The sequence below is a fragment of the Hyaena hyaena genome, unplaced genomic scaffold, assembly GCF_003009895.1.
Source record: "Hyaena hyaena isolate Hyena2069 unplaced genomic scaffold, ASM300989v1 scaffold_762, whole genome shotgun sequence".
Classification (NCBI taxonomy): Eukaryota; Metazoa; Chordata; class Mammalia; order Carnivora; family Hyaenidae; genus Hyaena; species Hyaena hyaena.
The window spans coordinates 626536-639689 of record NW_024081396.1 but is presented as its reverse complement, the minus strand read 5'-3'; the positions used below and the strand labels follow the sequence as shown (position 1 = coordinate 639689).

At 41.4% G+C, this 13154-nt stretch overlaps 1 protein-coding gene across 8 annotated transcripts in view; it reads right to left on the bottom strand.

The window, feature by feature from the left end:
- SATB1 (SATB homeobox 1) overlaps window positions 1–13154 on the bottom strand; it is a 97949-nt gene that overhangs the window by 65343 nt on the left and 19452 nt on the right. For 2 of the 8 annotated variants that reach the window (XM_039218449.1, XM_039218450.1), the window contains exons 1-5: window positions 11329–13063; window positions 8407–8641; window positions 4483–4659; window positions 3580–3706; window positions 2696–2819 (exon numbers count right to left, since the gene is read on the bottom strand). In XM_039218449.1, the coding sequence (XP_039074380.1) occupies window positions 2696–2819; window positions 3580–3706; window positions 4483–4659; window positions 8407–8617 (639 nt within the window). In that variant the 5' untranslated portion in view covers window positions 8618–8641; window positions 11329–13063. Of the gene's footprint in view, window positions 1–2695; window positions 2820–3579; window positions 3707–4482; window positions 4660–7272; window positions 7380–8406; window positions 8642–11328; window positions 13066–13154 lie in introns of those variants that run through there. The other 6 variants (XM_039218445.1, XM_039218447.1, XM_039218446.1 and 3 more) reach the window with 5 other exon arrangements.

Genomic DNA, 13154 nt, shown 5'->3' with positions numbered 1-13154 from the left:
TCCACAGGGCGAACATGCTACTAAGCTAACATTAAGGGGCCCTACAGCTATACTTGCTGCTGAGGTATTTTATCATATTCAGCAAAACTCTTAATGTACAGCAAAATGCGTATGCTAGACTGCATGCTCCAAATTCTCAAGCGACTAGATGAAAACTCCACGAGCGGTGGAGAGGGTAAACAAGCCTCAACAGTGAGCATTCCGCCATGATAGGTACCATTTTGTGGAAGGCTGAGGAAATGTCCACTTGCAAGACATTTTTCCCAATGCCATCTTCATCCCTGTATCTCAACCACAGGGGAGAGAAGGTATCTTTGCCAAGCTCAGCATATATTTTGGGCTACGGCCTTACAGAGCCTGGTTTTCTCTTCTTTCATAACTTATGGCAGAAAAGAAAATAAAGAAGCAAATGGAAAACAGTTCATTATTACAGCGTTCCGCATTAAGTACCAAGGTTTGTGGACTCATTCTAGAGAGAGAAAGAAAAGATGGAGCAGCAGAGTAGAAAGTATCTCCCTCATGTAAAGAACAGGTGCATTTTTCTCCATGATATTAAACATTAATCTCAAATATCTGTTGCCACTGGTAAACTACACACAGTTTTTTCACAAGCTATTTTTGAAGAGAGGACAATTGTAATTACAACTGAGGTTGAAGTCAGAGCCTAGTTTCGCCACTTCGTGCTTACAGCAGGGTCTCCAACTTGCACACCGTCACATGTTCTTCAAAAGGCTTCTCTACAGAAACGCACCAGCGGAGGCCTCCAAAACCAAGCCCCGGATTTCATATTGTCATTCTGTTTAATGTTATAATTGTCCATATTCAATTCATTTCCCATGATAACATTACGTAAATTCACAATTATATTTATAAGCTATAGTGAGGTGGAGTTTACTGGCTGAATGCTGATGTCAATAAACAATTAGTCCTCACTGCTTATATCAATAAATACTTGTGCTAGCATCCTCTTCTCCAGCTCACAGTAAACGCCTTAAATCTTGGCCTGAATTTCCTTCCAAAATCAATGAGATGTTTAGCAACACATAGATAGATACGTGACATTCCTCTACTGGGGCTATGCACGTTTTAACTATGAATTTTAAGAAAGTTTATTTCTAGGACATTTCAAATTTTCAAATGCTAGTAACCAAGTGACATTATCTGGAGTTGTCTGCAAAACCCAAAGTCCCAGATGAAAGAGTCACCTGCTTCATTATATCATCCTATTGATTTAACTGTGTTTAATTAATTTAAATTACTTTTATTCGATGGTTATAAATTCACATCCTCTCTACTCCAAGGGTGAGAGAGGGAAGATAGAAGGAAAAAAGCTAAAATGACAAAAAGAATTTGCCCTGGATTCCAAGAACTTGACACCTGCAATGCAAAAAATATTTTACCTATGGCTACAGCTTACCTTACAAGAATACAGAAAGCCATAATTAACTATAAATTTAACTCATTTGCTTCATTCCTATAACTGCTAACAAATATCAAAGTAAAGCTGATGGACTGTAACGCAGCAACGGGAGATACATGGAGTTTCCATGAAACAGTAGCACAAAAGCCCACAATCTTCCTTCCGAAGGTACCAGTACCTTCACGAGCATCACGCTGGAAATACATTTTGAGAAAATCTCAACAGCAGAAATGTTCATAGCAGAGTCATGTGGTTCACATTCAAGTGACTGACAGACTAACACTTAGAACTACGTTTTGAACTTGAAAGAAAAGAAAAACTTCAAAATGAGGTAAGACTCCTGTTAGACTGTACTTGAACCATACTGTATCACGGGATGGCCTCACGTTGGGTGTGACACCAAGGGGTGGCATCCTAACATGATCACATAGCGACTACACAAGCAGACCATGAAGAGCGGGTTCACAGCACCCCTTCTTACGTGAGATCAGCTGAGCATTATCACAACCGATGTTTGGTTTGAAATTTAGAAGGGGGGGCAGTCTCCATCGAGAGTTTTAGCGGCACTTCACAAAAATTCATTCTAAAATATCAAATACAACAATGATAAACCTTTGTCTCATGTCAAGAATCTCTGGTAACATCATGTCAAGAATCTCTGGTAACATGACAGGAATCTCAGAGGACAGAATAAAATTCCACCAAAAAACAAAGCAAAACAAGTAAACCAATGCCACAAAACTGGTGACAAAATCTCAACAACTACTCAACCTTTAGTTACAGGAAAGAAACTTCATATTTTTATAATCATTTACACTAAATGCTTTTTTCCTTTTTTTGTTAACGGATAAAATATCTCAAAACTGTACTTTTTTTTTTTTTATTGAGGTAGCATGGTGACATTTCCCATTAACATTCACACCGCCACTCGCCCTCACCAAACGTTCCTGGAGGTTATACAACCTTGACTCTTTCTTACATCAGGACGCTAAGGAGAATGTAGTTTCCGTGCTCAGAACACTCAGAAGAGGAGTCTAAAAAGAAGCTAACACAGTCTTCTGCTGAGCTGTTTTTCCTTCACTCTTTTCCTCAAGGGAGAAAAAGTGTAAAGGCTTCTGTCCAGAATAAATCAGGCATACTGTTTCAAGTCACCAGTGGTGGAGTCACTTTGCAAATTTGACAGATACCAGTTGCTTTAGACTGTGGAGCCCCGCCACACCTCAAATCAGGGCTGCCCGTGACGGCTTATTATTTAGTACATGCTATGCTAAGTACCTGTGAAAGGGGGCACTCCTTGGCCAACGAACTCTGATTCATGTCTTTCAGTAAGTCCTTCAGAGCGTTCCTTACTGTGGTGTGCGACCACTGCTCGGGAGGTAAGTCTTCTAGTTTGGGGCAACTATTTGAGACATAGATTAGAAAGGGGATTATTACAAGATTGCATCCCGCTGCAGAACATTCCTTTAAGACAGACAGATTTCATTTTGCGCATCAAACAGATGCATCTGGAGATTGCTCTCGGTCTCCTGATTGTTCCGATTAGTTAATTACTTTATACAACACATCTGCTGTATCGATGCATGAATTATACATCAGCTGCCTGTGGTGGCTATTTTTTCATGTTACTTCTACCTTCCTGCTCTGATGCGCTTGGGAAGACAATTTAAGGTGTACTGCTTTCTCACGAGCCATCGTGAAAAGCATTAACGTATTAACCGTTTTCCTTTCGTGACTCTGTTCATACGAATTAAAATGGTAAAAAAATATATAAATAAATATGATTGCGGCAATAGTGAATAAGGCATTCTTTCACAAAATGTACACAGATGGCACTGTTCATGATATGCAAAAATATTTTTCTCTTAAGTAAACTTTATGTAAAATGCCTTCTTGTAATGCATCATTTAATTGACTAAATGTAAAAAGTCTTGTCTTTTGATATCCTGCGTAAAACCTACAAATTGGGGGGTGGGGGAGCTGCTTTTAAATATACACTGAAGTGAGGAAAATAAAGCAGAAGGGGCAAAATAATAAAATCAATTTGGATTTACCTTGCTGAAACACACCGTAAATAAAAATCAAAGGCTGACCAGAGATGCTTTATTTCCAGAGAGCAGGCATGGAACGCGTTCTGCCCTAGAAGTGCTGCCCTGACTCACCTGTGTAACTGAATTTTCAATGTGACCACATGATACACGTCTTGAAGCATATCTGCTACCGTAGCGTCAGGGGCGTCTGTCACATAAGACAGTGGAACTGGATTCCACTTTCCAACCTGGATCAGCCCTATTCCAGATAAAGAGAGTATGTCACTAAATATTTCACCCTTCAGATAATATTTCTAGTAGGAGGCTGTCGCTGTCCGTGTTTTTTACACTGCCCCCCACCGCAAGCAATATTGTGATTTCTGTCTGAATGATTCCCTTCCCTCTAAAAGGCAGGTCAATGAAAATATTCACAGCTTAGCTTTCCAAATTGTAAAATTATGTAAATGACTGAAGGGTTGTTTATTATTTTGGAAATAAAACCCCATCAATAAAACCTATGCATAGGCCACATTTTCCTAACTTACAGGAAGTTCTAATAAGACATAGCTGAACCAATTCTAAATGGCTTTACGATTTAGATAAGATTCTCTATTGCAATGGGAATCAGCATTGAAAAATACTTTACAGCCCATAAAACCATCAGAAACAGAATAAAAGAAACAGAACTAGATATTCAGTCATAAATGCAAATTGACTCTCAACAGTCCATCTGCTCAAATACGCTCCTCACTTCCTTGTGGGTCCTCAGTGGAGCAGATTATTAAGGTCAATAAGCATACTAATGATTCAGCTGAAGTAATTTAAAAAAAAAAATCTACCTCGACATTCCACACAAGCAAAATGTGTGTTAACTAAACCAAACTGAATTAAGCCAATCTTTAAAACCCACAGTCTATAAGGAACCAATGTAACACACAGGCTACAGTTCTTTGAATAAAAATATTCAGGGCTTTCTCTGCAAAGTAAACAAAGGATGCCAAGCAATCTTTCCAACCCCACGTATGCATTATTTACCTTTGGCCTGGGCAGCAGAGCTATGCGAATAACCCAGAGACAGCAATGCCATTTCTATCAGCTGGTTGAAAAGCATATCCTTTCTCACCAACACAAATTCCGCATGCTCCTCCTTGCAATCATATTCAATGGCGTTTTCATAATGTTCCACCACGCAGAAAACTGGTAGCATGGTTCCTATCAAAGAGACAGAGAAAAAGAGACGCAAACCAACAATCTTCAGATATACAATCTGGTGGGGGCGGGGGGGTAGGAAAAACTAAGCCGTGAAAATAAATCTTCCCAACAGTGAGAGAAGGGGAGACTGTGTTTCCAAGGCAGGCAGGGCACAGAAATACAGGCATGCACACACACACATATGCCTTCTTTTATTTTTTAAAGTTGTAAGAGAAATATTTAAATCAAATGTGGACTTGGTCCTAAGGTAATCTGGGCGCTCCTTTAATAACAACAGTGTATTTTCCAAAACCAATGAATGCAGAATTACCTTTTGGATCAAACAATAATGCTGATGAGAGAGAAGTATCTTGCCTGATCTGCTGGAGGAGGTACACAGTGTGAAAATGTAACTCACTGTAGTGGTCTTCAGAGGAACCCACCTTCACGCTTCCTACATGCTTTTGTTAATACTGAACTTGTCTTGTTCGTGTCCAGATTATCCTTGACTATAAAATTATTAGCATTTCTTCTTTTTTAAAGATCTTTACTTAACAGTTCCAGAAGAGAAACACAAAACTTAACCAAACTGATGTTCACAATATAAGATTTCACTATGTGCATAATGCAAATAATTAGGATTTATTTTCATGGCTACTCATTTAATCTACCTGACTAAAAAGATATCACAGTAACCACTTGTCTTTAAAATAAACAATCTCTGTTACATGTGAGGAGACAGAGAAAAGGAAACTGGCCTCATAAGGACACATTAGGATAAAGGAACCTGCATACATTTGATGTGTTCTCTATTTACTTTAATCCAATGTAATAACTCAGTAGCCAGACAATTAATAAGCACAGGCCACACCACTCTTAGAACAGAGGCTTCTAGAAAACTGAAATCGCGGAATGCTATAGTCTTCAAGGTGTTTATGCAGAGCACTGTCAGACTTCCAGTGAGATACGGAAAAGGGTTAAAAGCAGATGCGTCTCAACTGTACTGTGGCAAACTGCCAGGAGGGTATCATCTTTAGCATAAATGATGACAAGGGTTACTTTAACAGGGCACCCAGGATCCCCAATTAGTCCTCTAACATTAATGCCTCTACCAGCTCTGTCCCCCCGACCCACAGAATCCTACCAACTTCTGGAGATTTCTAGTGCACGCCAACCAGAGCTAAAAACCGGGGTATCCTACTGACATCAGTGATGCCCTTTCCACATGCTCTGTTTTCTTGTTTATGCTGAACAAAAGCTGGCAGTAAAACAGCTACCGTTTTTTACATGTGCATCTTCACCAAAGCCCTTGCGAACTGTTCACTAGAGATTCTAGCTCTGACAAATAAACCCCTTCAGGTTTACTTAGGAAAGCTCACAAACTCATTCGGAGGTACCCAACAGGCTAGGCATGAAAAACAAGCCACAGAGCTTGCCAATATTCTTGTCATTCATTCATCTGTTTTATACCAGAGAGAGAACCTGTCAGGGATCAGAAGAAGACTTGGGAAGACCACAGCAAAAATAGCAACATGCAAACTGGTGATTTCTTCCTTGGCTTGAAGGTACTTTGGCAAAATTTCCTACACAAATAAACAAAAACATCCAATCTCTTTTTCTTAAGTAGTGCTTTCTCATCTCAGCCACAATTTTTATCTAGCACCTGTCAAACAGAATCCATGCACGTGAAAAATAAGATGGAAAAAAAAAAAAACCCCAGCCCACATCATCACCACCAAAAAGCTCTAGTAATTTTGTTGTCTGAAGCAAGCTGAGTACCTTCTACAATTAAGCTGGATTTTAAAAATATGTCCCTATGAAAGCAACCTTTAAAAAAAAAAAAAGACATTTGAGCAGGAAGTGAAATTACTGTACTTTGGTTTCTCCTCTCCCTGTTCTGATGGCTTCAAAGAGTTGGGTTAGTACAACAAAAACATATGCATTGATTTTTCCTCTTATAGAACGATACAGACGTGTTCTACTATATGTTCCTTAGACCTAGGAAAATAACTGTCGCTTTTGCAAACTGTTGAAACATATTGGATTTACTCTGGCTTTTATTTCGAGATACCCTATAGATAATTAGAGGGACTACTGATAAGTGGCAACAGAATCATTTAATTACAAATCTAGCTGCTAAAGCTCCTAGGAAACTTGTCACCGTCGCCTTCTTGATACTGGGAGTAATGCTAAACAGGAGCCTTCTCTGAACTGTCTGATTATTTGTGCGAGTGTTTGGCCAGACTTCCAACTACAGCAACTTCGTAACCTTCCAGCATTAAAAGGGGAGCGCACTGGTCACTGCCGAATGCTAAAAATACCACATGATTTAAACCTGGAGGCAGTCTTAGACGCTTTTGCTAAAGGTTTATGAGCCTGTGTAAACAGCACGTCTGCCATAAGGTGCAGTGAAGTCTGTAGAATCCTTGTCTAAAACTGTCCTGGCATTAAAGTTTGCTGTGCAAATATCACATAATACCAGAGACAGCTGAAATCTCCTATTTAGGAATTTATGGAACTTATATGTTTGCAGGCGTCAGAAAGTCTTTTTTATAGAGCCCCAGTGCTTCACAGTACAATATTAATGCACTCAGTTTGAAAAGCCGTAATAAATTATATTTTTAATGCTCTTACCCGGGCTTTCTTAAGATGCATACATTCTTGGCAAACAATCAATAAATAGGGTAATCATGAGTAGAGGCCAAAGAATTTGCTGAAGTGCTCTTTTTCCATTTTTAATAGATAAAGATCTAACAATACGGACTGCTGTGTCTGTTCATTTCAGGATCAATATATTCTTTGTTTTCGCCAAACCAAGAAAAAAATAAATGATTGTATGATAAATGTTATGCATCAAACACAATGAAATTCCTCTGCCTTCTAACTTTACCTACTTAATATTCTTGGTTGCTAAACGATGGCATTTTTATCCTTTGCTTAGCAAGTGTAAGGAAAAGCTGAGTCCTATACACAGTTATTCAGAGACAAAATAAAGACCCTTATAAGGCACACACGTTATACCCAGTATAGGCACTGACCTACGTATGTAGCAATGCTACACACAGCCAAAGTTGTTGAACTTCATCAATTTAATTGAAAAATTGGTAGAAAGGAGTCACACAGTTACACACTTCCCTTGGTAAACTTGCCTAAGTCTGCCCTCCCTTTATCAAAAAGACTCAACTGTAGCAAATATTAAAAAACAACAACAACAACAACAACAACTAGAATCATCAGGTTTTTCACTGCTCAATAATAAATTTGCTCTTAAGAAAATAAACTACAAAAAAGGACATTGCAAAACTTTTCCACCGTATCAGGTAAGATTCCCATTATCTCAGAAAATGACTTAGAGCCAGTAACCCTATGAAAAAGCTAGAGCAGTACTCACACAATCTAAGTGTCTTATTCTTAATCAGGGTTAGTTTAAGCAACAGCCACCTACATACCCTCTACTAGTACACCACCTTATCAACGGAAGCCTTGTGTCAGGAAGGCCATTAATTTGACTCTGTCCTTACCATCCAAAACATCCAAAGTCTCCAGTCTATATAGTTGAGTCAGGTACTGCACTCGAGCACAGAGCCTATACTTTGCAAGCAAGACGGACACTGCAGCCTGCAGTGTAGCTCATTTCACATCAGAAAGAGAATCAGGGGAAAGGACGTACAGAGACATGTTCTGCCTCTCCCACCCCCACACAAACTGGCCTCGAGTAGTAGACACAAGGGCTTGCAGCTTTTCAGGCTTTGGCTCCCAAGTATTTACCTTTCCTAAGGTTGGTTTTCATCAGATGGCCCGAGTGTTTTAAAGGCACACCCTGCATTTTTGCACCTGTACTCCCAAGCCTTCCTCTTCCTAGCGGGCTCCCGTTCTGCTCCAGGCGGGCGATCTTGGCTGGTGGACCCTTCGGATCGCTCACATTGTTAGACATTTCTGAATGTTCTTTCCCCTGAGTTGCCTCGTTCAAATGATCCATACTCAGTTACCCTCTAAAGATCACCTGCCAGAATTTAAAAAAGAAGACATGTTATAATTGGGTAGGGGTCTCTCCCTCTCTCTTCCTCTCTTCCTCTCTCTCCCCCCCCCATGTGATACACCAAGTAAATATTTTGTCCCTAGCTATTTCTCTCCACAAATACAACATACCTGTAAAATTGCTTAACATGCAGATGTTACTGTATTTCTAGATAACAGTATTACATTTCCCTTCAAGTTAACAAAATAATTTGTGAAGACTAGTAGCAACACACATTAGAATAAAAGCACAATCTGTCACCTACCAACAAAACTAAGTTGGGGGGAATGGGCTGACTTGTAGAACAACAATTACCACCAGTGTAGTTAAAAAGAAAATAACATATTTAGGTACTCCCAATTTTTAAAAATTAGAAACTCATTACAGAATACAATAGCAACACTTTTAATCAAGAATGGGAAGATTATCACAGTCCAAAATATTAATTAGACCTTATGTATGTTTACATTTGCACATAGTTTTAATTTTTATGAGGAAAAATAAATATGTATGTGCCACCTCAAAAAGAAGGTAGTAAATACCTGCTTTTTAAACTCTCACTGGCTTTACAGGTTGATTCCTAGAAAAGTTGATTTCTACTTTTCAAGTTTTCTAGTTTCAAGAATCACGTGCACTGTTAAAGACCTAGTCAAGACCTGACTCAAACATGTGATTGGATCACTTCACCCTTAAGAAAACGGAAGGTAGAGGATTTCTTCAAACATTCCAGGTACTGAAGCATTACAACTTATGTGTTTTAGCTTTAATATTTAGGCATCCCTCAGTAAGAGAATGCTGTTAACAATTTAAATAGCAAAAGACTTGAAAATACTTTGTGATCTACACATTAGATTCAAGTGCTAAACTCGCTTTTTAAAAAAATATTGGTGATTTTGGTAAAGCACAGTCACCAGCGTTTAAAAATAATCCTAGTATGCAGTGAAGTCAACATCTTAACGGACTTCACAAAAAGTGTAACAGATCATTGTTTTCAGTTATATTATACGCTGGACATCAATTTTCATAGCTTATGATAAAGCAATTAGCATGATATCAAAGTCACTTCTAAAATACAGTTTTAACTGGAACTGATAAGAATAGGTTTAGTAGAATTATTTTATAAACTTTCATGGTACTTGAAGTGTGGAGCTCACCAATACTAAGGAGGAGGGGGATCAGATTTAGGAAAGCCAAAGAGAATATAATAATTACCACTTTCTTCCAGCTGTCTGGTAATTCAACATATCTTGTACTTAAAAAAAAAAAAATTATTTCACCAAAGAAGCTATTGAGATCTGTGTTTGTTGAAAGCCAGCTTGTATTAGGATGGCCCTTCTGTAAGCATTTTTTTCCTGTTAAACCATAGATTACTTTGTCCATTATAATCAAGAAAAGGAGTGAATGGGGGGGGGGAGCAGGTTTAGAAGCAACCTTAAGAATGCCAACTGAAGAACTATAAAGTTTGAGAAATAATGGCTATTTATCCTTGTACTCTAGGGTGGCACGCTGAGGACTAAAGGTTTACCCTTGATCGAGGTCCCATCTGTTTTTGGTTATGAGGTTCATTAACAATAAATGTGCCTCTTTTAACCACTTTTTATCAAGATTACTCTTTTCCATCATATTAAACTACCGTCTAAAGCCAAAATTAGAGAGTGATGATTATTAACTTATTCAAAACACTGTTTATAATGTTTCATGTGGATTATAATACAGAGCTGCTTTTTCTGAAATTAGTTGCCTTACCCTAGAGCGGATGATGAATTTTAAAACATACGATTTGAAAAGAAAATACTTAACCCGTGGGGCAATTTGAGAAAAAAAGGAGGGGGGAGGAGACTACAGCATCAAAGTTAATGCTACAAAACATATTAAGTAGTCATGAGGCTTAACAGCATTATAAGCTGTACAGCAAATGAAAGTGATAGATTATAATTTAGTTAATGTATTGACAATCAAAACATCATACAGGTCATGGAAAATTATCCTTCCAATACCCACCTATAAGAGTCTATTAAACACTCAGTCATCTTGTAAAAAGCTTTACATTATAAAGCAAAATTACATGCACATAAAACACCCAATTTACTCATTTAAACTCTGTGCCCAAGGCTAAAGTTCACCAAAGCTCAGTTTGGTACTGCAAAGAGCAGCCTGCACGGGGCCTGCTGGACTGACAGCACGGGAACTAACTATGGTCTCAACAGATGCCAGGCTTCAGAGTTTCTTTTGAGTTACACATTTTAAAACACATTTTAGTGTAAAGCCTGGTTGGCACACAGAATGCAGGTTACTTTCTCAAAATCCCATTTCCCTGTCCATAAAATAAGTCTATATGTGACCATTACTGAATTAAACCATGAACTCAGACACTGCTATTATTTCCTCTAAAAAGAAAAAAGAAAAGCACAAAATTCTGGTTTCAAGAAGCTATTTTTTGCACCGTGGGATCTTTTTCAACCAGTTCCCTGCTGGATCGCCTCGCTCGCCCCCACAGAACCCCATAATCACATTTTAAGAGATTGTGCCCTTATCCATTCCATATGGCCGGCACGATCCAGGCCAAGCTTTCACTGTGACCTTTTAAAGAGACAAAGAAGCAAAGTACTATCTAGAAACAGAAACACTGCAGTTTTACTGAGTGAAATTAGCAAAACCGACCTGAAACTCACCACTTCAAAACTTGACAGCATATAAATAACAAAAACAAAGGAGATTTCCTTTGCAGCCCGGGTTCTTGAAGAGAAGTTCAAGACTGATGTTTTCTATGTCCTTTTTTTTTTTAATTAAAAAAAAAAAAAGCAGCAGACCTGAAGGCGACTTCCCCTGAAATTGTATTATTTTCTCTTCCCCTACCCCCGCCCCCCTAAGCGGGGGAAGGGCAGAAATAAACGTCTAGAAGAGTAGCCATGGGAGAGGGGGGTTAAAAAAAAATCACAATTCGAAAAACAACATATATGGTTTGTAAAATGTCTAACCTCAGAGAACGGGGTTTTCGATGGGGGAGGAGGGGAGAGTGGGAAGTAGGGAGGAGGGAGAAGATAAAATTGATCTGACAAGTGATTCGTTGGGGGGAAAATCGTAAAAACAAAGCAAAACCCGTTATGAGCTGTACACTGTGGTGGTGCTGGGGAGGCGAGGTGGCGACTGAGGATTCTCTTAAAAAGGAAAAAAAAAAAAAATCACTGCGGACAAGGTCTCCAAAAAGGAAAGCAAGGTCCCCTCGCTTCTCTCCCTCCCTCCTGCTCGCTCGGGTTCTTGGGTGTGAGAACAGAAAGTCTACTTCTGGCTGTCACTTGCAGTATTATTTTCCAATAACCCCGGAGAACGCAGGGAGGGGAAGGCCACCTCGCCTCCTTCCAATCGCCCCCACCCCCTCCCCAACCAGCTCGACTAATTATTAACAAACCTTAAACTTTCTTCCCACAGCCTCGCACCCCCAAGGAGGGCATCCACCGGGGAACAGCGAGGGTTGGGGGCAGAAGGTCGCGGAAAGCGCCCCGGAAAGGCACTGAAATGCCACTTTTGACTCGGCCCTCGCTGATAGCAGCCCCGAGGACCCTCTCCCAGCCCATGGACGCGGGGCTGCGATCGCCTGGGGAGCCGAGTGAGTAGAGAGAGAGAAAGAGGGTCGGGGGGGGAGGGGGAGGGAATCTGAAGGCACCCCCGGCCACCTCCACCGCCTCGGCAGCGACGAACTCCCCGCCCCCTCCCCCCAAAAAGTCGCCGAGCTCTCACTCAGCCGGAGTCCGAGGTAAACAACGAGCACCACAATGGCACTAGGACTTAGGGGGAAAGGCAGCCCAGAAACCCCGGCAAAACTGATGAGGAGTTTCCCGAGATGCAAGAGGGGGGGTGGGAAGCGTCCTTTGGAGTCGCCCCGGCTTTAGACTCGGTCCCCGGGCCGGGCTAGAGGGCGGCTGTTGCTGTTGTTGTGACGAGGCCGGTTGTTGCTGGGTGGCACAGGGAGAGGTGTGTGTGTGTGTTTGTGTGTGTGTGCGTGCGTGTGAGCGCGAGTCCCCGGACGGGGCTGCTTCTCTCTCTCTCTCTGCCTCGCTCGCTCTCGCTCGCTCTCCCCCGCGCTGCCGTCTCTGCCCCCATTAAATGATCAGTTGACTCATCCCGGCCGCTGTCGCCGCCGCCGCCGTGCCCAGCTCGGCTCCGCGCGTCCGCCCGGGCTGCAGCCCTCTACGCCGCTGCTCCTGCTGCTGCTGCTGCTGCTGCTGCCGCCGCCGCCGCCGCTGTGGCTGCCGCTTCTTCCTCCTCCTCATTTTAATACAAAATCACCCCGCTCGCAGCCCCAGCCCCGAGCACGCAGCCTCCTCCCGGCCGCCCGCCGCCGCCCCGAGCCCTTCCCCAGCGGGGCCGACTCATCCGCCGCGTCCGGGGAGCGGGAGCGAGCGAGAAAGTGGCGGCGGCGGCGGCGGCGGAGGAGGGGGGGAGGGAGAGGAGGAGGAAGGGGGTGCGGAGCGGAGGAGGAAGGCGGCGGGGGGGGGGG